The 26,648-nt window shown below is 40.3% G+C and overlaps 1 protein-coding gene across 1 annotated transcript in view; it reads left to right on the forward strand.

Annotated features, from left to right (window-relative positions):
- The first annotated feature begins 10,551 nt into the window (after positions 1-10,551).
- NLRP14 (NLR family pyrin domain containing 14) overlaps positions 10,552-26,648 on the forward strand; it is a 34,618-nt gene continuing 18,521 nt past the window's right edge. The window contains 7 exon segments of the mRNA XM_068556096.1: positions 10,552-10,843; positions 11,660-11,672; positions 11,674-11,729; positions 19,869-20,272; positions 20,274-20,323; positions 20,325-21,464; positions 23,852-24,030. Coding sequence (XP_068412197.1) covers positions 10,552-10,843; positions 11,660-11,672; positions 11,674-11,729; positions 19,869-20,272; positions 20,274-20,323; positions 20,325-21,464; positions 23,852-24,030 — 2,134 coding nt within the window.

Consider the following 26,648-nt stretch of genomic DNA (forward strand, 5'->3'; position numbering starts at 1 on the left):
GGGGGGCAGGGCTGGGGATTCGGGGAAACAGTCACCCTGGGGGGCGAGGGGTGGTAACGCCTGCTGTCTCGCGCACTCGGCGGAATGGGCAACCCACTAGCTCTGGCTGTAGCGTCGTCTCTAAATTCGAGTCACACAGCCGCGAAGAGGGCTTTTCAAATTTCGTTTTATGGGGACCCGCTTCTCTTCTGGTAACTCGCTGGTCGGGTGGGGCTTTCCTTCCTGCTCTCTTCCTGCCAAGACCTAGGCTTCTCTGCCACCATCATTTTCTCTCACCTGGATTATTGTTAATAGCCTATTAACTGGTCCCTCGCTTCTGCTATTGCTACTCCAATCCCCTTCATGAGAATCCTGGATGATTCTCTCAAAACATAATTGTGATTATTCACTTTGCTCAAAACCCTTACTTGGCTCCCTAGCTTATTCCTAAGTGAAAGCCAAAGTTCTCACAGTGACCTATATGGCCCTACATATAGGGCCATACTTTTCTCATCTAATTCCCTACCTCTCTGACTCCATATTTCATTATTCTGCTCCCTTTTGCCGTATTAGCCATTCTGGCCTAATTGTTTTTCTTTCAACTTGTCATATTTGTTTCCACATCAGTCCCTTCTTACATTCATGAGGTGTGGATGGACTCATCCACTGTTCTAGGTGCTGGGGATACACAGTGAACTAAATGGATAAAAATCTTTATCCACTATGGAGTATGGAGCCATTCTATTTGGTGGAGTGAAGTGGGCTGGGGAGAGAGCATTAATAGCCAACGCACAAAATTATTTGTTGGGTGAGGAATTCAGGATGCAAAAAACAAAATATAATTCAAACTGTGTAACTCAGTGTGTGTGTGTGTTTGTGTATGTTATTGTGAGTATAATTATACAAGCATGGAGAAAAAATGCAAAAGGATACATTCCAGATAGTTGATGTACTTCATGTGGTTCATTTATTGGGAGAGATCACTGTGAGTAAAGATAGGAAGAAAATTGAGGGCCTATGAGTCTCTCAGACTCTTAGTAAAAAAGGAATTTCATGACTTTTACCTCTGTGCTTGTGGGAGATAAGGGAAATCACAAGCTTTCTTATTTGACAAACCTCCAAGCATTTTACCTTCTAGTAACACAGAGATGTCATTTATAATATTATTATCAGAAGAACAAGGACTACAATCACTCAGAATTCATGTTAGATGTTAAAGGTTACTTTCACAAGGCATTGCAATACTTTCAAAAGTCCAGGTATCTTATAGGAGTACTCCGTACAACTAACACTTTCAAGTGCAATATTAGCAGAAATAGAACAAGATGGTAGCATTATGAATATCTATGCAGATTTCCTTATTGCACAGCAAAACAAGATGGATATTCTATTACTGATTTCCACTTTTCACCTTGTTAGATTAGTTTTATGAAGAAGAATGGTGTCTCTCCTTCCAGTTGCAAGGGCTTGTGGAGACATCTATAAATTTGTTCAGAAATGCCTTTCCCTAGTAGTTGTTAATTAATTAGACTTGCATTTCAATTTTATTATTTAGCTTTTCAAGGAAAAAAGGCATGGTGCTTGCTTCAGCAGCACATATACTAAGAAAAAAAAAGGAAAGAAGGCATGGAAAATTAAATTTTACCAAAAGTAATAGAGAAAAGGCAAAACAGAATTTTTTAAATAATGATGCAATAAAGGGCAAACATGTTCTTCACAGGAGTTTTTTTAGTGGGAGAGCTAAGTCAAAAAGAAACAAAAAGATTGCCCTAAAATGCATATTATAAAACGTAAGCATTCACATAAAATCAAATATTGTCAGATATATGTAAATAAAATAAAAATGAAAGTGTCTAATTCATTTTTACTAAGGTACAGTTCTGGGACCCTCAGTTTCTAAAACTTCGTTTCTTTAATAGTCTCCTCAGTTTTTAATTTTTTTGTGAAATAAATGTGTTCTATTTCATGGTTTTTTATGAGCATGTTAGAAATGGTTTCAGATGCAAAACCTCTAACATTCATAGCTTCTCTTAAGCTGTATGGACTTGTGAATAAAATATTTAGCACATTGCTTGAAGAGTTATTATATAACCAATCCATATAGTAGGCTGGAGCCAAACCAAGAGAGTGTACTTTGTTTTCTCTCACCCTCACACTGTTGGTTATCCTTTTGAATTAGTTTTTATATGAATGTTTACAATCTAAGGCTCTGATTTCTGAGTGATTGAGGTTGTTGGATCCATCTTGCCAACTAGCAGGCCTGCTCCCTTAGTATCTGCTGCCTACAGTGGACATTTACTTAATGACAATGAATGCTGACTCCTACTTTGCCAATAAGGTTTAAAGCTCTCCGTGAAGATTCCAGCTGGAGAAGTGTTACCTTAAATGAGGCTATGGACAACTCCACAGTCTCCCAAATCTTGCTAGGTCAAGAGGAAAAAAAAAAGGGGGGTCTTTAGAATGGGTAATCCCCATCCTAAGAGGACACACATTTGCCCATTTAATCTGAGGTCTCTCATCTGAGAGTTAGACGATTCTAATTGCTGAAGCTGCTGGATTTATTAGAGTCTAAGCCAACTTTGAGGGGCCAAGGCCATAAATTCACACAAGAGATTTGGGATTTGGATGAAATTCCACTATCTATATGTCAACACAGTGTCATGATGACCATGATGCTTGATTTACTCAAATGTTCCTCATGTCTATCAGGCAGACTCTTACCCGAGGGCCTCTGCACTTGATATTTCCTCCCCCTGGAATGCTCCATCTCCAGGATATCTGCATCGCTCATGCCCTCACTTTCTGCAAATGTCACCTTCGCAGAGTGTCTTCCTTTTCCACCCAAAGAGAAATAGGACCCACCTCCTAGCCCCCACCCCCAAGCACTAGGTCCCTTACCCACTGTTTTCCTCCTTAGCGATGATCACCATCTGATACACTGCAGTTGGTTATCTCTACTCCTTCAGTAGAATGTAAGCTCCATAGGAGGTGTGGGGGTCTGGGGGCGGGGGGCGGCAGCAAAATTTTGAATGTTTTGTTCCCTGCTAGAGAAGGCCCAGAAAAGTGTCAGGCACGAAGTGGGTGCTCAACAGTTATAGGGATTATTGGATGGATGAATAAGGGGACGCAGCTTATTATAAGTCAGCCTGTCTGGGAAAGGTCATCCATAGCTAGGGTCCAACTCCCAGACTCTCTCTTCCCCACATGCTACTGGTTATCGGGAAAAGGAGGCTGCGTGCCCCAAGGTGTGCTGCGCACAGAAGGTCCTATAATGAACAGTGTATCTTTTCCTAGGAGCAGGGCGTGGTAACGCGGGTCTAAGACGCAGGCCGGGAGCGGGAGAGTGGGAACAGCCCCTTGCCCCGCGAGCCAATGGGAAGAGACACTCTCTGGGCGGGGCTGTGAGGGTCCAAGCATCCCGGGCGGCCCACGCAGCACTCTGAGCGCGTTTGCTCGGCTTGAAGCGCAGGAGGGAGTTTTGGCGTAAAGAGTCAAAGAGTGAGTTCCCCTTTCGCATCAGACAGCAGGTAACTGTTGAGCCCTTCCCTTCCCTCTTTCCTTTCCCTCTTGAGTTCGTGGCTTTCAGCGCTGGAATTGAACCTTCGCCACCAATGCCCACCGTGTGACCCCAGGTATGGAATGACCGTCCTCTTCGCTGCGTGTATTTTGCCTGCTCTAAAATTTAACAAAGTTAAATCCCGTGAGCATCTTGCCAGCGCCCGGATTCTGTGTGGAAGACAAGAAAGGGCAGGCAAACTCGGCCCGAGGCCCAAGAGGAGAGCTGCTAGGACCCCGGGGGTGGAGAAAGGTGCTGGCTAGAGGGCGCCGGCGGTGACCGGGCGGGAGAGGCCACTTCCCAGGTTCCAGTCCGCTGCACCTGGGGAGGCGGGAAGCCCGGGACCGGGGTACCCACGTGGGTAATGAGTGCAGTTTGGGTGAAGACCTAGTGTAGCCTTTAACTCGCGGGCAATGCCCGTTTCTTAACTCTCCTGATGTCAGGTGGTATGATTATCCCCACTGTCAAGAGTTCTGATGAATTCAGGCACGGTTTTCTCCCCTCTGCCCGGAGCAGGTGTTTATCCTTCAATCCCAGAATCTTCCCTCCACCTGGGCTCCGCCGTTATTCCTCCACCCTGTGACGCCTCCAACCCCCTCGCCCGACTGAAGACAAAACCGCTAGCCTAAAACTTTGCAGTCTCTGTGCTCCTCGCTACCAATTTCTCTCATTCCTCTTCTAACAAAGTTCTAAAAAGAATAGCGCATATTTGCTCCCTGCGTCAGTCACCCTCTACCCATAATAGTGAGGCTTTATCACTCCCACTCCTCCTCCCCCAGCAGAGACCTAACATTGCTCTCTTCACAGAGGTTTCCACTGAGCTCCCACCCTCCATATTCAAGTACAGTTGGCAGGCATTCATTATCTCTTTGAGATTTGACAAATTGATATTGCCTCTCTCACCTTTTTATTTTTCCACGTATTGAAGTAATGTATTCTGATTAAAGAAAGTTGTTACAAATTGTCCTAAACCCAGAACACAACAGTGGTTAATACTTTGATATATTTCATCCATTTTTTATGCAGAGGTTTCAATTCCTTAGTTGTAATCCTTAATGCTCCTACCATTTGCTTTTAACCATGCATGCGTTGCATATTGCTGTATGACGAGATCATTTTAATGGCTGAGAAATCAAGTGCGTGCCATATTTTTATGCATTTATTTCACTAATCACCATTAAATTTTAATTTGCTGACAATTATTTACTATTCTATTATGCACAAAACTTTCTTTTCTGTATTTGGAATTCTTTCCATTGGATAATTTCCCATAGAGAAGTTACTGATTGAACAGTCATGCATATTTTTAAAGTTCTCCAGAGCTGTGAAACCTGCAGCTTTCCAAGAGTGTACAAATTAACATTTACACTAACAATATCTGCTTCATTCCATTCTCATCGTCATACGGTATTGTTTCTTAAAGTTTATTTTTGCCATTTTAATAAGCGTGGAGTGATATCACCTGGTTTGTATTAGTTTTGGTATCTGCTTAAGTTTGAACATTTTCTGAACTACTTGTTAGCCATTTTCCCCCTGTCTGAAAAGCTAATTTACAATAATTTTATTTCAGTGCTTTTCTAATATATTTGTATTATGTCTTTTGGTGATATGAACCTTTTTAAAACCATATTTTAGAGGGGACTGTAACTCATATAGAAGACTGCATTAAACATAAATGTGCATCTTAGTGAACGATAACCCAGTGATCATCCATGTAAACCATCACCAGGTCAAGGAATAGAAGATTACTATTACCGTACTACACTATACTAACGTATTACCATTACTATAGAGTGCCCAAGAGCCCAGGGGAAGCTTCCTGATTACAAGTCCCTCCCTCCCTGCAGAGGTAACACTAAACCGATTTTTATGGTAGTTACTTCCTTACGCCAGCCCATTTTAAAAATATGGCTTTAACACTTACACATACATACATAAACAGTATACCAGTTTAGTTTTCTATTTTTTAGTTTTGATATTTTTATAAATGGAATTATATGGTATGTAATCTTTTGGGGTTTGACTTCTTTCACTGATTATGTTTGTGTGATTCATTCTAGTGGCATGTAACTACAGATCATATATTTTCATTGCCCCATAGGATTTCATTCTATGAATTTACCAGTTTATTTATTGGTTCTACTATAGGTTTGCTCTTGGATCTTTTCCAGTGCTTAGGAATTACAGGCAATGCTGTTATGGCTATTTTTGTATGTCTCTTGGCATATACCTGCACACACACATTTCTGTTAGGTATAATATATTCTGAGGACTGTAATTGCTAGGCCATCGTGCATGCATAAATCCAATTTAAAAACAACCATTTTATTTTAGAATAGTTTTAGATTTACAGAAAAAAGAGTTCTTGTGCACCCATTACCCAATTTCCCCTACTTTTAACATCTTGTATTACTGTAGTATATTTGTAACAACTAAAGCAATTAATTAAAACTATTAATTCACACTTAGTTCAGATTTCACTATTTTTTTTTCCTAGTACTCTTTCTGCCCTTGGATCCTTTCTAGGATACCATATTATCAATACTTTTAGGCATCTTGTCTCCTTAGTTTCCTCTGGTCTGTGACAGTTTCTCAGTCGTTCCTTGTTTTTGATGACCTCGACATTTTTGAGAGTTACTGGCCAGGTATTTTGTAGCATTTCATTTAGGTTTGTCTAAAATTTTCCTCGTGGTTAGACTGGGATTATGGATTTGGGGGAAGAATATCACAGTGGTTATATGCTATTCTCATCAAATCACATCAGTGGTACATACTGTCAACAGTGACTTATGGTTGATGATATTAACCTTGATCACCAGGCTAGGGCAGAGTGTCAGGTTTCTCCACTTAGCAAATCACTAAGAATGACCCACACTCCTGGGTGGGTGTGGGCTGGGGTTAAGATCCACCTCCTGGAGGAAGGAATAGCTACATAAAGTATTTGGAATTCTTCTGTAAGTAAGATTTGTCTCTTTCCCCCCATTAATTTATTCATTCAGTCATTTGTATCAGTACGGACTTATGAACATTTGCTTTATACTTCAGGTTATAATACTACATTACTTACTTTTGCCATTGGGAGCTCTTTTGGGTTGGTTCTTGTATCTTTTTGACCTACCTCATTCTTTTCTTTTCCTTACTTTCTGGCATAACAAGAAGCTTTAGACTCAGTTTGTATACTCCCAGCCCCAGTTCTAGAATCAGCAGTTTCTCCAAGGAGCCCTCATTCCTCTTATTGGAGAATGGTATTAGAAACCAAGATCTGGGTCTGGGTGCACATCTCCAATTTTACTAGTTAATGCCAACAGTTCTAAAGTGGTTTTACTAATTTAAACTTCAACTCGTTATTTGTCAAATTTCCTAAAAACATATGCTGTTTTCAGTTTACCTTTTGTGTTTGAATTCCTATGGACAAGAAGTTTTAATTTCAACATAGTTAACAATATATCTCCTGATATTCATCCTGATTCTTGATCATTTCCCTTATTGTGCCCAAGCTGGTAAGTTCCTCCTTTTCTAAGGTGTAATGAATATGCTCTGCTTTTTCCCCCTCTTGTTTGAAGTATTAACAATGTACTGATCTATGTATCTGAGATTTATTCTGAGGATATTAATTTTTGTCTGAATGGTTTACATGTTGTCCTAATAATCTACACTGAATGCTTCCCTTTCCAATTATGATGTTTCTTCTAACATACATTACAATCTCATGGGAATGCCTTTTTCTGAGCTATCTACTCTGTTTCTTTGATTTGTTGTGGTAATGTCATAGAGAAGGGCTGATGAGTTGTGTACGAAGCAGTAGAGGGTAAGGCTTTGGAACTGGTTTCAACTGGGGCAATTTGCTGCCCTGGGAACATCTGGCAATGTCTGAAGACATTTTGTTTGTCACAACTGTGGGAGATTGAGGGTCCTAACGGCATATAGTGGGTAGAGGCCAAGAAGGCTGCTGAACATTATACTATGCACTTACAGTATCCCCCAAATAAAGAATTATCTGGCAAAAAATGTTAATAGTGGTGAGGTTGAGAAACTGCTATAGGAGATTACAGTGGCCCAAGAAAGGAAATCAGACAGGAATGTATGAAAAGGGTGGGAATATCCTGTTTCCTAGATAAAATGTAACTTCTCCAAGACCTTCTCATCTCTACCCTCTATGGAAAAGAATTCCTCCTTCCTTTGTGTTCTGGAACTGCTAGAGCTCAGAAGACTGCCATTATATATTTAGAGGTCTTCCCTTTCCCCTAGCCCGGTGTTCAGCACGGGGTCAGATATCAGAGCATAGCCACACAGATTTCATTAAATCTGAATTCCCAGTGTCTGGGAAAATAAAGTGAAATTAGAAGGCAAGTGGAACCTAGTAGAAAGAGAATGAATTTTGTAGTCTGATAAGCTCCTTGTCAACTCTGTAACCTGGGCAAGCTTCTTAATTTCTGAGTCCCTGTATCTGTAAAATATGGATAAAACCAAACTTTCGGGACTAGAGAAAATTTTCATAAAGAACCTGTCACAGTAGATCCTCAACAAATGTGGTAATTATTAATATGTGCTGAGTGAATAATTTATTTTGAACAAATATCCTTTCATTACTATGGGTGGTAAAATTTTACATCAATAAATTTGCAAATTGAAATAGATCCTCCTAGGCCATGGGTTCCCATTTTAGTTCAGAACATTTTGGAATTTATGAATGCCATCGCAGAAGAGGAGCCACACCAGACAACATCTGTTTTCCTCTTCCCAAAAATGTAAACAAAGGAAGACCACAAAATTTAAAATAAAAACAAATTCCTTCAAGAACAGCATAAAACCTTTGGGAAGGAAGCCAAAGTATATTGTACTCTCTGTCAGAGTTGTAGATATCATATAGTAGAAGCCCAGTAGGGTTCAGAACTTACAGATCTCTGCTCAAAGTTTCACCTAGAAAGGCAGGAGGAAAATGAGGGAAGTATGGGATATTATGAGAGCCAAGGGGGGACAAAATATCAACAATTAAGGCATTGTTAAAATAGTAGTATTATACGTATGGCACCCTGTAAATTAGGTGCATGTGTTATCTTCCAATCCTTGCGGAGGTACTGTTATTTTTCCTGCTTACAGATACGAAAATTGAATTTTAAAATGCCTACCTAGTGGGTTTTACAAAAGGGTGGGCATTGGTCTGAACTATCTCAGTGGAATTGTGGTAGCAACAGTTAGGTTGCAGGGGACTGAGGAGGTATAATACATAAAGTATAGAAGGCTGTGAGGACGTTTGACTCTGAAAATGAAGGGGATGTGAAGTGAAGGAAACATTCGTAGAAGACTAAAGTGGACTTGGGCATGTTTAAATGCTAATGAGAAGGACTTAGAGGACAGGGAGAAGTTGAGGCTAGAGAAGTGAAGAGAGATTTCTGATGGATTAAGTCCCTTAATAATTCCTGACTCTAATGAGATTCAGGGGTGAAAGAATGAGCTATAGAAAAGGGGCTAGAGCCACCTTCTTTTGTTACAGGAAAGAAGAAGGAAAAGATAGGCTCCCATGCAGTGATAACTGTACATTACATATCACATTTTCCCTCACCTACTGTATTTTGTATGTTCTGGAGGAATTTCAGTGTTCCTTTGAAGTTTCCTCAAATTTTCTCCTTTTTGCTTCTTTAAAAAAAAAATTACTATGGAACCTGATTTGGTCAGATCCTAATCTATAATCTAGATTATTTCTGCAGTGCAGTCAAAACAAACAAAACCCTAAAACAGCCGATAGCTCACCGGTTACTGTAGGAGAAAGTCCTGATTTACTTTATAATTTTCAGATAATTCGCCTTCTGTTTAAGAAGTAAAATCTCCCTCTGTACATTTTTACTTGTCCCATCAATCTTATCCAATCCCATTGGCAAGATTAGGGGGTGGCATATGAAAGGCTGGAAAGGAGAGGGGGTTGGAGAAAGATCTAGGTTGAGTTCTAGCTGTACCACTTACTAGCTCTGTCTCTTAAGGCAAATCACTGAAGAGGAGATGAGGAACTTGAAGACACGGTTTAAACGATTGACTGCAGTACCCGTGCTAAATAAGAAACTGAATAAGGCTCTTAAGATGGCTGATAAATAAGAGGAAAACAGGGCTCAAAAGACTAGGATTTGATAGCATTTGAAGAACAGTCACCATGGGAGTAAGGGCGTGAAACTGCTCAATTAACTGGAAGGTATTAGTTTAAGGGTTTAATTAATTTAAGGGACTCTGCAGAGTTTGGGTAGCTGCTGCTGATAAAGTCTGAGTAAGAGCATCAGAGTGAAATGCTGCAGTGGAATGAGGTCATGGGGGTTGAGGTGGGCGAGAATGCTGTTTGGGAAGGGCTTTAACTTTGAGCTCACCCAGAATAATTGTGGTGTTGGGGAGTGGATGTGAAAGTAGCTTGTGAGCTAAGAACGCAGATCTTCAGGGACTAGTATGGATTTGTGACCAGAGATGACATGACAAGAGGTAAATGGTGATATATGCCAATGGTGACAAATGTGCTTCAAGAGTAACGATGGGGGTACAATAACAACGTTTTATAGGCTGAGATGTATGTTGAGTGTTGGTGGGGGAGAGAGAGAATGAAGAAATTTGCCAATACTTAGTAGGAGCCTGTTCTGAGCCAGTTGATATATGAACTCTACCTTATTTAATCCATACCACAGTCCTCTGAGATTGGTTCTGACATCTTTGCTTTGCAGAAGAGTAATGAGAGATGGGTTGCCTTTCTTTATTTCTTACAGCTCATAAGTGTGGGACTGGGAGTAACTCTTGGGAAGGTGGAAGAAACATAGATGGGTCTATATTAGAAGAATGTTTTTTTGATAGAAAATGTTTACAGTGGACAGGAAGTCAGTACTGAGCCTGATACAGTGGGATTCAACACAGGTTTGTTGAATTAATCTATGTTTTTAGAGGTATTTCATTTTCTAAACTTACTTTTCCATAGGCCCCATTTAGTCCACGTTCTTTTGATTATTTTTTCCCCACTGAAGCTTGAATATTGATCCATGGACAAGATGACAGACTTGTCATCTTCCTCCTTCTTTTCTGATTTTGGGCTGCTACTGTATTTGGAGGAGCTAAACAAAGAGGAATTAAATAGATTCAAGTCACTCCTAAAGAATGAGACTTCGGAACCTGGATCCTGCAGGATACCCTGGTCTGAAGTGAAGACGGCCAAGCGGGAGGATTTGGCTAACTTGATGAACAAGTGTTATCCAAGAGAGCAGGCCTGGGAGGTGGCTCTCAAAATCTTTGGCAAGATGAACCTGAAGGATCTGTGTGAGAGAGCAAACGCAGAGATCAACTGTGAGTGATGCTGGACTCACATCTGCGGGTGGGAAGAAGGAAGTGGTTCCTTCTTGATTGAGCCCATTGATTCTATGAGAGGGACTTGGGGATTAAACCATTCTTTGGGACACAAGCTCCATGGTGCTCAAGTACGTTGGATCATTTGAGGAACACTAAACAGGCTGGAGGGTTCTGAGTACTGTTATTCAGCCTGGCTCCTTAATTGGGGGTAATTCATCCATCTTGTACCAATTAGAATGATTAAAGGAATTGAGTGAAAAGAGTTGCCCCATCTAGTGCTCCTTTGCCTAAACTACAAATAAAGTCCTAGGTTGGCCTAAATTTTGAGGACACTCAAATATGACCTTAAATCTTTACTGAAATATGAGGAATGGGCAAAAACTTATTAAGGGACATAAGGCAAAACAGTATTTTTAGTCATTCCCAGGCGTGAAATTCTGTAGACATCTAAAATTCCTTATTCATATACAAGGCTTTAGAGCTCCAAAATGTATATCCATTATTTCTTTTGAGCCTCACCATATCCCTGTGAGGTCAGTACAGTCAAGGAAACTTAGGCTTAGACTAGACTACTTGCATTAGAGTTACAGGGTGGGAAGCATGGCAAGAGGTATCATGCTTCAGTGTTGTTCACACCACATCACTTCACCCTCAGCTAAGCTGGTGGAGTCTGAGGCTTTGTTGGCTCTAGTTTCTTAAACCCAGATGATCATAGAATTGGACCACTGAGGAAAATTCTGGCCCCTGTTCTGGCCATCACCAAATTCTCCTTGTTTTTTGTAAATCTCACGATCCTTTTGGAACCTGTTGCAGGGACAGCCCAGACTGAGACCAGAGGACACTGGGGCCAGAGAGGTACAAGGTGATCAGGAAGCAGTGCTGGGTAAGTAGATGGGCTTTTTGTCAGATTTGGGAGGTTTGAGCTTTTGAAGCATGATGGGGGAAAGTTATCTCCCAGGGGACCTTTGTTCAACCCTTGTTAACTTCTTGCAATATCCCACCTGTTCTGTGATTATTGTTCAAAAAGAGTTGACAAAACTGGCTCTCTGGACAAAGTCAGAAACAGGACCATGTTAATTCAAAGCCTCAAAAGAGCAGTATTTGGAAGTGGCCAGTCAAAAATTGACAGTCTGATGAACAAAGGTATCTTGATATCTTGTTTTATAGACTGAAGAGTCCCTGAGTTGACAGGGATTATTTGGCTTTTTTCATCTCCTCTCTTCCATTAGAGATGATGTTGTAGGGACTTCCCTGGTAGTCCAGTGGTTAAGACTTTGCCTTCCAGTGCAGCAGGTGTGGGTCTGATCCCTGGTCGGGGAGCTAAGATCCCACATGCCTTGGGGACAAAAAAACCAAAACATAACATGGAAGCAATATTGTAACAAATTCAGTAAAGACTTTAAAAATGGTCCACATCAAAAGAAAAATCTTTATATAAACAGCTCATGCAACTCAATATTAAAAAGCAAACAACCCAATCAAAAAATGGGCAGAATACCTAAATAGACATTTCTGCAAAGAAGACATACAGATGGCCAAGAAGCACATGAAAAGCTGCTCAACATCATTAATTATTAGAGCAAATCAAATCAAATCAGATCAAATTAATGCAAATCAAAACTACAGTGAGGTATTACCTCACACCAGTTAGAATGGGCATTATCAGAAAATCTACAAACAACAAATGCTGGAGAGGGTGTGGAGAAAAGGGAACCCTCTTGCACTGTTGGTGGGAATGTAAATTGATACAGCCACTATGGAGAACAGTATGGAGGTTCCTTAAAAAACTAAAAGTGGAATTACCATATGACCCAGCAATCCCACTGCTGGGCATACACGCAGAGAAAACCATAATTCAAAAAGACACATGCACCCCAATGTTCATTGCAGCACTATTTACAATAGCTAGGTCATAGAAACAACCTAAATGCCCATCGACAGACGAATGGATAAAGAAGATGTGGTACATATATACAATGGAATATTACTCAGCCATGAAAAGGAACGAAATTGGGTCATTTGTAAAGACGTGGATGGATCTAGAGACTATCGTACAGAGTGAAGTAAGTCAGAAAGAGAAAAACAAATATCGTGTATTAACGCATATATGTGGAATCTAGAAAAATGGCACAGATGAACCAGTTTGCAAGGCAGAAATAGAGACACAGATGTAGAGAACAAACGTATGGACACCAGGGGGGGAAAGTGGCAGGGAGTGGTGGTGGTGGTGTGATGAATTGGGTGATTGGGATTGACATGTATACACTGATGTGTATAAAATAGATAACTAATAAGAACCTGCTGTATAAAAAATTAATTTAATTTAATTTAGAAAAGAAAAGAAATGGTGCTGTAATTGAGTTCCAGGATGGTGACAACTAGTCTACGTAAAATGTAATTTCTAGGACCAGGTTTTCTCAGTCTTAGTTCAATACTATTTCCAGTACCCCTACTTTGTTTTGAATTCTATATGGCTGAATTCCAGTTTATATAAATTGAATTATAATACAAAGAAAACTGGACCAGCTTAGCTCAGCTCTGCTGCTTTCTAATGGGCTACATTATTTCATTCAAGAAATAATTGAGAACCTACTTTATTTTAAGCACTAATAAATAAAAATTTTTTATTGTATTAAATGATTTTGAAGATAAGTTCCTGCTTGGACCTTAATTTCTGATACAATATAAGGAAACTTATTTTTGTGGTATAACTGGCCGTAAATTTAGGAAACCAAGGTTCTACCTCCATAGAAATTTACTTTGGAAAATTTGGAAGATAGATAAAAGTATAATGAAGAAAGTAAAGATCATCCTTATAATCCCAATTTTTTAAAAGTACAGCACTGTATGATATTATACCATAAAAAGAAAGAGCATCTGACTTCTAATACCATACCTCCCCTGGGGGAGAACTAAGCATAATTTAGTAGGATATGAACTTTGTTAGATGTTTGCACTGAATGCCCTAGTAGAACAAAGAAAAGAATTATATGCTTTAAAAATTAAAGTAATTCCAGCTTGAGATATGTGCTGTGAATGAAAAATATACTGTGTTCTGAGAATGTACAAAAGAGAGAACTATCTATCTTTGGAGTTCAGAGGAGTCTTCCCAGAGATAGTGACATTTAAATTGAGCTCTAAAGAAGGAATCAGACTGAACTAGGAAAAGATGAAACTATATTTTCATTCTACTTGGACACTTGGGAATTTTTTTCTTTTCTTTAAAATATTCTTCAGGCTATGCTTCAATGTTCATTTCTTTCTTTCTTTTTCTTTTTTAGTTTGTACCTCTCCCTCACCTATTTCTAAATTCCTCCCATCTCCCAGCCCTCTGGCAACCACCTGTTTTTCTCTGTATCTATGACTCTGTTTCTGTTTTATTATGTTTTTTCATTTGTTTTTTAGATTCCACATATAAGTGAACTTGTACAGTATTTGTCTTTCTCTGTCTGACTTCTTCACTTAGCATAACACCCTCTAGGTCCACCCATGTTGTCACAAATGGCAAGATTTCATTCCTTTTTATGGCTAATATTCCATTGTGTATATATACCACAGTTTCTTTATCTGTTCATCTGTTGAGGGGCACTTAGGTTGCTTCCATATCTTGGCTATTGTAAATAATGCTACAATAAACATAAAGGTGCATATATCTTTTTGAATTAGTGTTTTCATTTTTCTTTGGCTAAATACCCAGGAGTAGAATTACTGTATGGTATGGTAGTTCTGTTTTCAATTTTTTGAGGAACCTTCTTACTGTTTTCCATACTGGCTGTACCTACTTACATTCCCACCAACAGTGCCCGAGGGTTCCATTTTCTCCATATCCTCACCAGCACCTGTTATTTGTTGTCTTTTTGATAATAGCCATTGTGACAGATGTAGGGTGATATCTTATTGTGATTTTGATTTGTATTTTTCTGATGATTAGTGATGTTGAGAATCTTTTCATGTGCCTGTTGCCCATCTGAAGTCATCTTTGGAAAAATGTCTATTCCGGTCCTCTGCCCATTTTTCAATAGGGTTTTTTTTTTTAATAAATTTATTTATTTTTATTTTTTTGGCTGCGTCGGGTCTTTGTTGCTGCGCGTGGGCTTTTCTCTAGTTGCGGCGAGAGGGGGCTACTCTTCGTTGCAGTGCGCGGGCTTCTCATTAGGTGGCTTCTCTTGTTGCAGAGCATGGGCCTAGGTGCGCGGGCTTCATTAGTTGTGGCACTTGGGCTCAATAGTTGTGGCTTGTGGGCTCTAGAGCGCAGGCTCAGTAGTTGCGGCGCACGGGCTTAGTTGCTCCGCCGCATGTGAGATCTTCCCAGACCAGGGCTCGAACCTGTGTTCCCTGCATTGGCAGGCGAATTCTTAACCACTGTGCCACCAGGGTTTTTTTAAATGTTGAGTTGTATGAGCTCTTTGTATAGTTTGGATATTAACCCATTAATGGATATAGTATTTGCAAATATCTTCTCCCATTCAGTAGATGGCCTTTTTGTTTTGTTGATAGTTCACTGTGCAAAAGCTTTTTATTTATTTATTTATTTATTGAAGTATAGTTGATATACAATATTATATAAGTCACAGGTGTACAATATAACGATTCATAATTTTTAAAAGAATTCTCCATTTATGGTTATTATAAAATATTGGCTATCTTCCCCGTGTTGTACAATATATCCTTGTAGCTTATTTTATATGTAATAGTTTGTACCTCTTAATCTCATACCCCTATAGTGCCCCTCCCCCCCAACTGGTAACCACTAGTTTGTTCTCTATATCTGTGAGTCTGCTTCTTTTTTGTTATATTCATTAGTTTGTTGCATTTTTTTTAGATTCCACATATAAGTGATATTATATCTTTCTCTGTGTGACTTATTTCACTTAGCATAATAGCCTCAAATGCAAAAGCTTTTTAGTTTGATGTAGTCCTATTTGTTTACTTTTGCTTTCATTTCCCTTGCCTGAGGAGGCATATCCAAAATAATATTGCTAAGACGAGTGTCAAAGAGCATACTGCCTATGTTTTCTTCCAGAAGTTTTATGGTTTTAGGTCTTAACACTTAAGTCTTTTTAAAAAAATTTTTATTGGAGTATAGTTGATTTAAAATGTTGTGTTAGTTTCTACTGTACAGCAAAGTGATTCAGTTATACATATACATATATCCACTCTTTTTTAGATTCTTTTCCCATATAGGTTGAGTTCCCTGTGCTCTACAGTAGGTCCTTATTAGTTTTCTATTTTATATACAGTAGTGTGTATATGTCAATCCCAATCTTCCAATTTATCTCTCCCCCACCCTTTCCCCCCTGGTAACCATAAGTTTGTTTTCTACATCTGTGACTCTATTTCTGTTTTATAAATAAGTTCATTTTTACCATTTTTTTAGATTCCACATATAAGCGATATCATATAATATTTGTTTTTCTGTGTCTGACTTACTTCACTCAGTATGGCAATCTCTAGGTCCATCCATGTTGCTGCAAATGACATTGTTTCATTCTTTTTTATGGCTGAGTAATATTCCATTGTATATATGTACCACACCTTCTTTATCCATTCCTTTGTCGATGGACATTTAGGTTGCTTGCATTGCATTTAAGTCTTTAATCCATTTTGAGTTTATTTTTGTATATGGTGTGAGGAAGTAGTCTTTTGCATGACAGCTGTCTACTTTTCCCAACACCGTTTATTGAATAGACTCTCTTTTCTCAGTTATATATTCATATTTCCTTTGTTGTAGATTAATTGACCATATAAGTATGGGTTCACTTCTGGGCTCTCTTTTCTGTTCCATTGTTCTGTGTGTCTGTTTCTGTGTTAGTACTATACTGTTTTGATTACTATAGTATAGTCTGAAGTCAGGGATTGTGATACCTCCAGCTTTGTTGTTCTTTTTCAAGATTGTTTTTGCTATTTGGGGTCTTTTCGGTTTCCATACAAATTTTAGATTGTTCTGGTTCAGTGAAAAATGCCATTGGTATTTTGATTGGGATTGCATTGAATCTGTAGGTTGCCTTGGGTAGTATGGTCATCTCCACTTTCTGGAGAGTTTTTATCCTAAATGGATGTGAATTTTGTCAGAAGCTTTTTTGTCATCTATTGAAGTGATCGTATGATTTGTATTATTTAATTTGTTAATGTGGTGAATCACATTGATTGATTTGCAGATACTGAACTGTCCTTGGGGATAAATCCCACTTGATCATGGTGTATGATCCTTTTAATGTATTGTTGAATTTGGATTACTAGTGTTTTGTTGAGGATTTTTGCGTCTGTGTTCATCAGTGATATTGGTCTGTAATTCTCTTTTTTCGTGATATCTTTGTCTGGTTTTGGTAAGAGGGTGATTGTGGCCTCATAGAATGAGTTTGGGAATATTACTTCCTCTGCAATTTTTTGGAATAGTTTCAGAAGGATAGGTGTTAACTCTTTTCTAAATGTTTGATAGAATTCTCCTATGAAGCTGTCTGGTCCTGAACTTCTGTTTGTTGGGAGTTTTTTAATCACAGTTTCAATTTCAGTACTTGTGATTGGTCTGTTCATATTTTCTATTTATTCCTGGTTCAGTCTTGGGAGATTGTACCTTTCTAAGAATTTGTCCATTTCTTCCAGGTTGTGCATTTTATTGGCATATAGTTGCTCATGGTAGTCTCTCATTCTTTGTATTTCTGTGGAGTCCATTGTTAACTTCTCCTTTTTCATTTCTAATTTTATTGATTTGAGCCCTCTCTCTGTTTTTCTTGATGAGTCTGGCTAAAAGTTTATCAGTTTTGTTTATCTTTTCAAAGAACCAGCTTTTAGTTTCATTGATCTTTGCTATTGTTTTCTTCATTTCTATTTCATTTATTTCTGCTCTGATCTTTATGATTTCTTTCCTTCTACTAACTTTGGGTTTTGTTTGTTCTTCTTTCTCTAGTTGCTTTAGGTGTAAGGTTAGGTTGTTTATTTGTGATTTTTCTTATTTCCTGAGTTAAGATTGTATTGCTAGAAACTTCCCTCTTAGAACTGCTTTTGCTGCATCCCATAGGTTTTAGATCATCATGGTTTCATTTTCGTTTGTCTCTAGGTACTTTTTTATTTCCTCTTTGATTTCTTCATTGACCCATTAGTTGTTTAGTAGCATATTGTTTAGCCTCCGTGTGTTTGTGTTTTTTACAGTTTTTTGCTTGTAGTTGTTTCTGTGTCTATTTCTATGTATTAGGTAGGTCAGTTGTGCTTCCTAATCTTGGGGAAGTAGCCTTATTTAGGAGATGACCTATGAGGCCCAGCAGCACACTTCCCTCTGGTCAACAGAGCTGTATGCTCTAGTGGTGACCCCTGTGTGGGCTGTGTGGGCCCTTCTGTTGTGGCAGGGCTGCAACAGGCCACATGCCTACTGTGGACACACAGGTAGGCATGGCTGGCCCCTGGCCTGGTTGGTTGCTAGGCCCTGCCTAGTGCAGAGGCTGCTGGCTGCTGGTGGAGCTGGTCCTGGAGCGGCTGGCTGCATGGCCTGGGGAGTCCCTGTCCTGGTGCTGCCCCGCTGGTGAGTGGGGCTGGGTCATGGGTGGCTGGCTGCAGGCCCAGGGTTCCCAGAGCTGGTGTTGACCTGCTGTTGGGTGGGGTTGGGGCGTGGTGTGACTGGCTGCACAGTCTGGGCTGACCTGTTGGTCGGTGGGGCCAGATTACAAGGTGCCTGGCTTTGGGAGTACAGGGGTGCCAGGACTGGACCAGTCTGTCCTGGCACCCCTCGGTGGAGCCAGGTCCAGAGGTGACTGGCTGTGGAGCTCTGAGGGGTTCCAGGGCTAGTACTGACCCACTAATGGGCAGAGCCAGGTTTGGGGTGGCTGGCTGTGGCCTGGGGGGTCCTAGAGCTGGTAGATGAAGGCAGGTTCTGGGGCCAATGCTGGCCCACTGGTGGTTGAGGCTGGATTCCAAGGATGCTGGCTGAGGGGCCTAAGATATCTTGGAGCTGGTGTGTCCACCCGCTGGTAGGCAGGGTCCAGGGACTGGTGTCTGCCCACTGGTGGGGGTCTGGGGGCTGGGTCCTGGGCCAGCTGGGATGCTCAGGGGGGCCTATGGCTTCTATCGGCTTGCTGGTGGGTGAAGCTGTGTCCCTACGTGGTTGCTGCTTGGTCTGGGGTGCCCCAGGACTGGTGCCAACCAGCTGGTGGGCAGGGCTGGGTCCTGGTGCTAATGAGCTAGGGGAAGGACTCCAAAATGGCTCTTGCCAGCACCAGTGTCCTCATGTTAAAAGGAACTCCCCAAACAGCTGCCATCAGTGTCTGTGTCCCATGGGTGAGTCCCAGTTGCCTCCTGCCTCTCTGGGAGGCTTTCCAAGATCAGATACTAGGTCTTACCTGAGCTCCTTTCAAATTACTGCTTTTACCCTGGGTCTCAACATGTGAGATTTTGTATGTGCCCTTTAAGAGCAGAGTCGTGTTTCCCACAGCCCTCTGGCTCTCCTGAAAGTAAGCCCTGCTGCCTTCAAAGCCAAACGTTCTGTGGGCTCATCTTCCCAGGGCAGGACCCCAAGGGTGGGAAGCTCGATGTGGGGCTTAGCCGTCTTGCTCCCTGGGGAGAATGTCTACAGCTGTTCATGTCCACTAATGGTTTATCTGTATAAAGTGGATGATTTTGATCTGTAGATTCAGATCTGTCTTCAGGTCCTCTCTGGGTATTATTGTTAATTGTTGCCTGTGTTCTCTTTTTATCTGGATGATGGCTCTGTTCTCCACATATACCCTCTTTTTTCTCTGTAGAATAGAAGTACAGAGAAGAAAAAAAAGTATTTCTAGAACGAATCTAATTTTTATTTTCCATCATTAATTTCTGCATTGTGGGTTCTGTTTTTTCAGTTTATAATGTGGGTTTTAAACCTACAAGAATATTTTTGTTTTATTTACATTCTTTTCTCATTTAAACCAGCTGTACTTTGATTTAAGCATGTATCTCTTCTTGGTCCTGCTCTAAGTGCAATATTCTTAAGATTGAAAATCATAGAATTAATTCTGATCATGTGTATCTTCTGGCTCCCTTCTAACTGATTTAGGTGATGGAGCAGAACACAGAGTTCAAATAAGGGAAAAATTTTGCATCATGTTAGATAAGAACCATTTGCTTGGAGAATCTGAAAACTTCTGTCATGAAATTGCTCAGGAAGGCCGAGAACTGTTGGAACGTTTGTTTGATGAGGATGTCAGAACAGGTTCGCAGCCACAGACCGTGCTCCTTCAGGGGGCTGCTGGAGTTGGGAAGACAACCTTGGTGAGAATGATGATTTTAGACTGGGCACAGGGCAATCCCTACCAGCAGAAATTTACCTATGTTTTTTATCTCAGTGCAAGAGAAATTAACCAGTTGAGAGAGAGAAGCTTTGCTCAAACGATATCAAAGGACTGGCCCAGCACAGAAGGCCCCATTGAAAGGATTCTGTCCCAGCCGAGTAGTCTTCTTTTTTATTATTGATAGTTTTGATGAACTGAACTTTGCCTTTGAGGAACCTGAGTGTGCTGTGTGCAGACTGGACCCAGGTACGCCCCGTGTCCTTCCTCATGAGTAGTTTGCTGAGAAAAGTGAAGCTCCCTGAGTCGTCCTTATTGGTGACGACAAAACTCACAGCTTGTAAGAAACTAAAGCCTTTGTTGAAGAGTCAGCATTCTATACGGCTACTAGGTAGGTCTGAGGATGCGAGAGAGGCATATATTTACCAATTTTTTGAACATGAGAGGTGGGCCTTGCAAGTGTTCAGTTCCCTAAGAAACAGTGAGATGCTTTTTAGCATGTGCAAAGCCCCCGTAGTGTGCTGGGTCGTTTGTAGTTGTCTGGAGCAGCAAATGGAGAGGGGTGGTGATATTATACTGACCTGCAAGACAACCACATCTCTGTTTACCTGCTGTGTCTCTAGCTTGTTGACATGGGTAGAGGGAAGCTTTCCTAGTCTACCCAGCCAAACCCAACTGAGAAGCCTGTGCCACTTGGCTGCCAAAGGAGCACGGACTATGACATGTGTGTTTTACAAGGAAAATCTCAGAAGGCATGGGTTAGCGAAAGCTGATGTCTCAATTTTCCTGGACATGAATATTCTTCAAAAGGACACAGAGTATGAAAACTGCTATGTGTTCACCCGCCTGCACATTCAGGAGTTTTCTGCAGCAATGTTTTATATGTTGCAAGGCAGTTGGGGCACCAGGGACAATTCCTTCCAGTCTTTTGAAGACTTGGAGCTGGTACTTGAAAGGAGCAGTTATAAAGACCCCCATTTGCTGCACATGAAATGCTTTTTGTTTGGCCTTTTGAAGGAAGATCGAGTGAAACAACTGGAGGAAACTTTTAACTGTAAAATGTCACTGGAGATGAAATGGGAGATACTTCAGTGGATGGAAACACTAGGAAACAGTGAACATTTTCCATCACATCTGGTTTTTCTGGAGTTGTTTTACCACCTGTATGAGACTCAAGATGAAGTATTTATAAGCCAGGCAATGAGATACTTCCAAAAGGTTGTCATTGATATTTGTGAGGAAATCCATTTGCTTGTGTCTTCCTTCTGCCTGAAGCATTGCCAGTGTTTACGGACCATTAAACTGACTGTAATTGTGATATTTGAGAAGATGATGTTAAACTCAAGCTTCCCAGCTGAAACTTGGTAAGTGTGTTAGGTCAGTTCCCTGGAAGTGCCCTGTGAGGGAGTGAAGGAAGTAGATGTTGTCAGAGGGAGGGGCGGAGTTGTTTAACTGAGGTCCCAGAGCCAGGATAACCTTTCAGAATTGTCCCACCTTGAAACAAGGAGGCCAGGCACTGAAACCCCCTATTGACCAGTCACAACTACTGGTGAGGAATGGGCAAAAACGTGCCTGATGTGGCTCTCTTGGCCTGAGGGCAGCCCCAAGAGAAGGACTTGGCTGAGAGCTGTCAGCTGTCAACACTCCCAGCACCTGTGGAATGAGTGCTTCAGTCCTCAAGGAGGGAGACAGCATAGGGCTAGCTTCCAGCCACTATAGGATGATATTTAACTTTTTAAAATAATGCCTTCCCGAAGGAGAGGGACCAGGAATTTCTTGCTGAACCCAGGTTACATAGGTCATCTATCTGGGCTGTTTCACTATACTCTACCGACCTCACTCACCTTCCCCATTACCTAGACATAGTTTGGCCTTTCTATGGAAGGTCTCAGCCCTTTAACACCTAAATGGAGAGAGTCAGATGTGGGTAAGAAATAGTAGGTGCTGACGGAATGTTTTGAAAGAATAAATGAACCTTCAGCATTTTATGCATACTATTTTACCCTCTCTCCTTCTTCGAGTTGCCTTTCTGACTCTACCCATCTAAGTCTGGGGGTAGAATTGAACTATGGTATCAGTTCCAGATTTAATTAATGGAGGGCTTACTATGTGGTATACAGTTATACAGTACACGGGATATTTAATATGTTATCCAGTTTAATGCTGGTCAAAACCATATCTCAGTTTATTTTTATGATTATAAAACTGAGATTCAGAGAAGTTCACCCAGGAAGTAAGTGTACAGTTATTGATTCAAGCACACATCAAATAATAGCTAAATTTGCTTAACACATACCTGACAGCCTTCTAAGTCCTAGCTCATTTAGTCTGCCAACAATCCTACATAGATGCTATTATTTCCATTTTACTTATAAAAAGCCGAGGTACCAAGAGTGTACATAACTTGACTGAGGTCACACATCTGATTATAAGTCCTTGGTTTTCCAGCTTTACCCAGGTTGTCTCATTGCCATTACATACAGTTGTATTCCTTTTATAAGAACATGCATTTCATTTCTCTCTGAACTGTGGGAGCAGGAATTGTAGGCTGGGATGCTATGACCTTTGCTGTCCCCCTAAATATTTCCCTTATAATCTTATTGTTTTTAGTGAGATCTGACCTTAGATTTCAAGTAACTAGATGAGGTCTGGTCCTGCATATAGATGTGGTAGACAGTTGCACATACGTGATGATGAAGGAGTTCCAGTCCTTTTCACTTACCCCCATTCATCCCCCTCACAGTGTCCCTTCACTGGATGCCACCAATGTTAACAATAGCTAATGCCTTCTTTGAAGTTAAATGGCTTCCTCTTTTATAATATAAGGGTCTCTGGGGGATGACACCATGAATGCAGCTCTCAGTCTTTCTCACATTAATATAACCTTACTTACTCAAGTCCCTTTTCCCTAACAAGGAGATTGTAATTTCAATTTATATTTAGTGAGTGCATTAGGCACCTTTACTAGATGATGATGGCTAGCACTCTAAATGGGTAAAAGCTTTATTTTCTTGATGTGCTTGGCTAGATGGGGGGTGAGGGTGAAGGGTGAGTGATCTGCAAAAGTGAGGGGAGGTAATATCACAGAGGGAGGTTTTTGAACAGTTAGTGAGCAGTACGACCACACTGGGCATTTGGGGCCCTCAGAGACGATAGAGGAGACTCAGCTATAACTCACAGTGACTAAGTTAGGAGATGGAAAATAGAAAGAAAAATTGGCAGATTTAACTCACTTCATATTCTGAGCTGTCCTGTATGCCTAGCAAAGCCCACTAGATGACAGGGAATATTTTGCAACAATGTGTTTTGCTAGTGATACGTCAAATAGTTTTGATATTAACTGTGAACTCATGTTGGGTTACAGGATTAATATTGTGAATTAATGTTGTAATTGCAATATTTGGAATAGCCCAAATAATATTTGGTCATCATTCCTGGGACTAAGAGTTCAAAAACTTCTCTTCTGCTTCTCCTGATGTTACACCTTCTTTTCCTTCAAGGTCAAACAAAAGTTGAGAGTATCCGTTGTCAGGATATAATGGACATCTAAGTTGTAACCCAGTTTTTTTCTAGGCAACATCCTGAAGCTTGAATTTCTGACCTTGACCTGGAATATGAGAAATCCAGTGTAAGATAAGAGATGGCAGGAATATTTAGACAGTATCTAAGAGTTTGGCTTGAAAAGAAAGGGATGTTGTAACCAGGAGCAGAGATGATCTTGTAATCCCTCCTGTGTATTTTTCTTCTGAAGGTTGAGATTTATTTCTTTCCCTGATGATTGTCAGGGTATCTCTAGTTCTTTGATTCACAATTAGAATCTGATGCATCTTGACCTGAAAGGGAGTGATACTGGGGATAATGGAGTAAAGTCATTATGTGAAGCCTTGAAACACCCAGACTGTAAGCTACAGACTCTGAGGTAAGTCATGAGTTGTTGTATGTGTGCGTGTGTGTGTTTATAATTGAGACTTTTGTCTGTCCCAATAGATTCTCACAGCCTGGACTTGCTGTTCTTAGGGCTAGCTTAAATCTACTTTCCTGATATGGAATAGCAGGGATTAGTAGATTCTGGCATATTTCTTTCTGATAGGACTTCTAACTCCTCCCATCACCCCACTGAAGACCCCCTCATTGTATAGTTCTCTGTGTCTCCATCTCTTAAATCTGGGGAAAAAATGGGAGTGGACCCAGAATTTATCAATTTTTCATATTTAAAATGCAGGAATAGGATATTCATTGTCTTTGGACTCTCACAGAAAAGAATGCACTAATGGTACCTGGGGGCAGTGCTGAGGCAGACTCAGTTTTACCTAATTTTTGATAATGAGTCCCCATCACCTTATAATTACAACTCAGTGACTAGTACAGAAAGTTGAGGAAGAACAGTGCAGCTGTGGTTGCTTTCTCGCTGTCACACACTATTGATGGTCCTGATTCTTTTTCTCTACAAAACTGAGAAGATTAGCAATCATACTTCGTCTCCACATTGTGTGATGGGTTTCAAGAAAGATCTTATTTTCCAATGAAAGGAATTTAAATCAGTTTATGACAAAATAAAAACAACCAAAAAAAGAAAACCAAAAAAATCATTACTGTAAGTTTTACCTCAGAAGTTTTTGTAATCCCTAGACTCAGTTCAGGGGGATGAGACTGAACCCTGATGCATGAAGGGCCAAGATAGTTCTGTATCTGTGGGAAGCAAATCATATTCTATGTGTGAAAAAAACAAGTAAAATCTGAAACAAGACCTTCTTTTTGATAACTTCCTCCACATTGTAGGCCTGATAATAGGGTAGCCCTTAAAATATGTTGAGCACATAGGGGAAAAAATCCTGGGCATGCTATCAATGCCTAATTGTGCCCAGAATCCTGTCTTAGTTTGCGTATGTTCTGCCATTGCAGGTTATAAACAAGGTGAGGGAGCAATTGTTGTTTGCTGTTTCACCAAACAGCTACCTGAAGAATGCCAAAATGGTATAAATGCAAAACACCTCTTAGATCTTCAAAGGTTTTGAGTTAGAGGACTAACATTCTGGAAAGGGAGCATCTAAAATAGTTGCCAGAAGAAACTGATTAGTTGCCAAAGATAAGAGGAGGGTACTTGAGAATGACAAATATCCACAACCTTGGCTCTATTATTAACTAGAATAAAATACTTTATAACAGGTAGAGAGCATGTGGTCCAGTAGAAATGTTTGTTTTTCCAGGAGTCAGGAGCCCTTGCAGCTTATTACAATTGTTTACAATCATTAAGTGCTCAAAGCATAATGAGTCATGATAAATATGCACAGGCTTTGAAAAAGTGAGAGTATATACTTTGAAACTAGAAGTTCTGCCACCTGCACAGGTGATACAGCAGGCAGAGACTTGACTTGAAAACTAAACTACCAATCCTCTCTTCTCTCTTACAAAAATCTCTTTCATTCATCAACTTTAATAAACCTTGATATGTATGTATCCACAGCTTCATAATCATCCTAAACAAGGTTTAAATGAGATATCATTTAAACCCAACCTTTCTGGCACCAGGGACCGGTTTCGTGGAAGACAATTTTTCCATGGACCAGTGGGTGGGGGATGGTTTCGGGATGATTCAAGTGCAGGACATTTATTGTGCACTTTATTTCTATCATTATTACATTGTAATATATAATGAAATAATTATACAACTCACCAGATAATCAGAATGCAAAATCAGTGGGAGCCCTGAGCTTGTTTTCACTTGCCACTCACTGATAGGGTTTTGATATGAGTCGGCAAGCAATTGGTTTATTATGGTCTCCGTGAAGTCAAACCTCTCTGCTAATGATAATCTGTATTTGCAGCCACTCCCCAGTGCCAGCATCACCGCCTCAGCTCCACCTCAGATCATCAGGCATTAGATTCGCATAAGGAGCTTGCAACCTAGATGCCTCGCATGTGCAGTTCACAGTAGGGTTCGCGCTCCCATGAGAATCTAATGCTGCCGCTGATCTGACAGGAGGCGGAGCTCAGGCGGTAATGCGAGCGATCGGGAGTGGCTGTAAATACAGATGAAGCTTCGCTCGCTTGCCCACCCGCTGCTCACCTCCTGCTCTGCATCCCGGTTCGTAACAGGCCACGAACCAGTAGCAGTCCATGGCCCAGGGGTTGGGGACCCCTGGTTTAAATGTTTAAGCCCTAACTTTTTAAACATAAGTAATATGGGATACAAGACAATACATTGATTTTGCTATTTTAATTTGAATAGTATGAAGAAGAAATGGTAACAGAATGTTGTAAGAATGTAATTTATTTTCTCTCTTTGAAGTTTAGTTTCTTTAGATGTCTTTAGATAAACACAAATTACTAATTTTTAAAATATTACATTACTCCAAGGTTCCAAAATCAATTAGTAAGTTTAGAAAATATATTCAAGTTAACATTAAGGAGATATAGCCACTGTTAGTAACTAAGAATTTAGCAAAACAGTATTATATCTCAAGCTTGACCCAGATAGTATAGTGTTTGTAATATTGTCTCATTCCAAGATTTATAAGATTCTAATTTATAAAGATGTTAGTTATTTA

This window comes from Eschrichtius robustus, chromosome 11, assembly GCF_028021215.1.
Source record: "Eschrichtius robustus isolate mEscRob2 chromosome 11, mEscRob2.pri, whole genome shotgun sequence".
In the NCBI taxonomy this organism is placed as follows: domain Eukaryota; kingdom Metazoa; phylum Chordata; class Mammalia; order Artiodactyla; family Eschrichtiidae; genus Eschrichtius; species Eschrichtius robustus.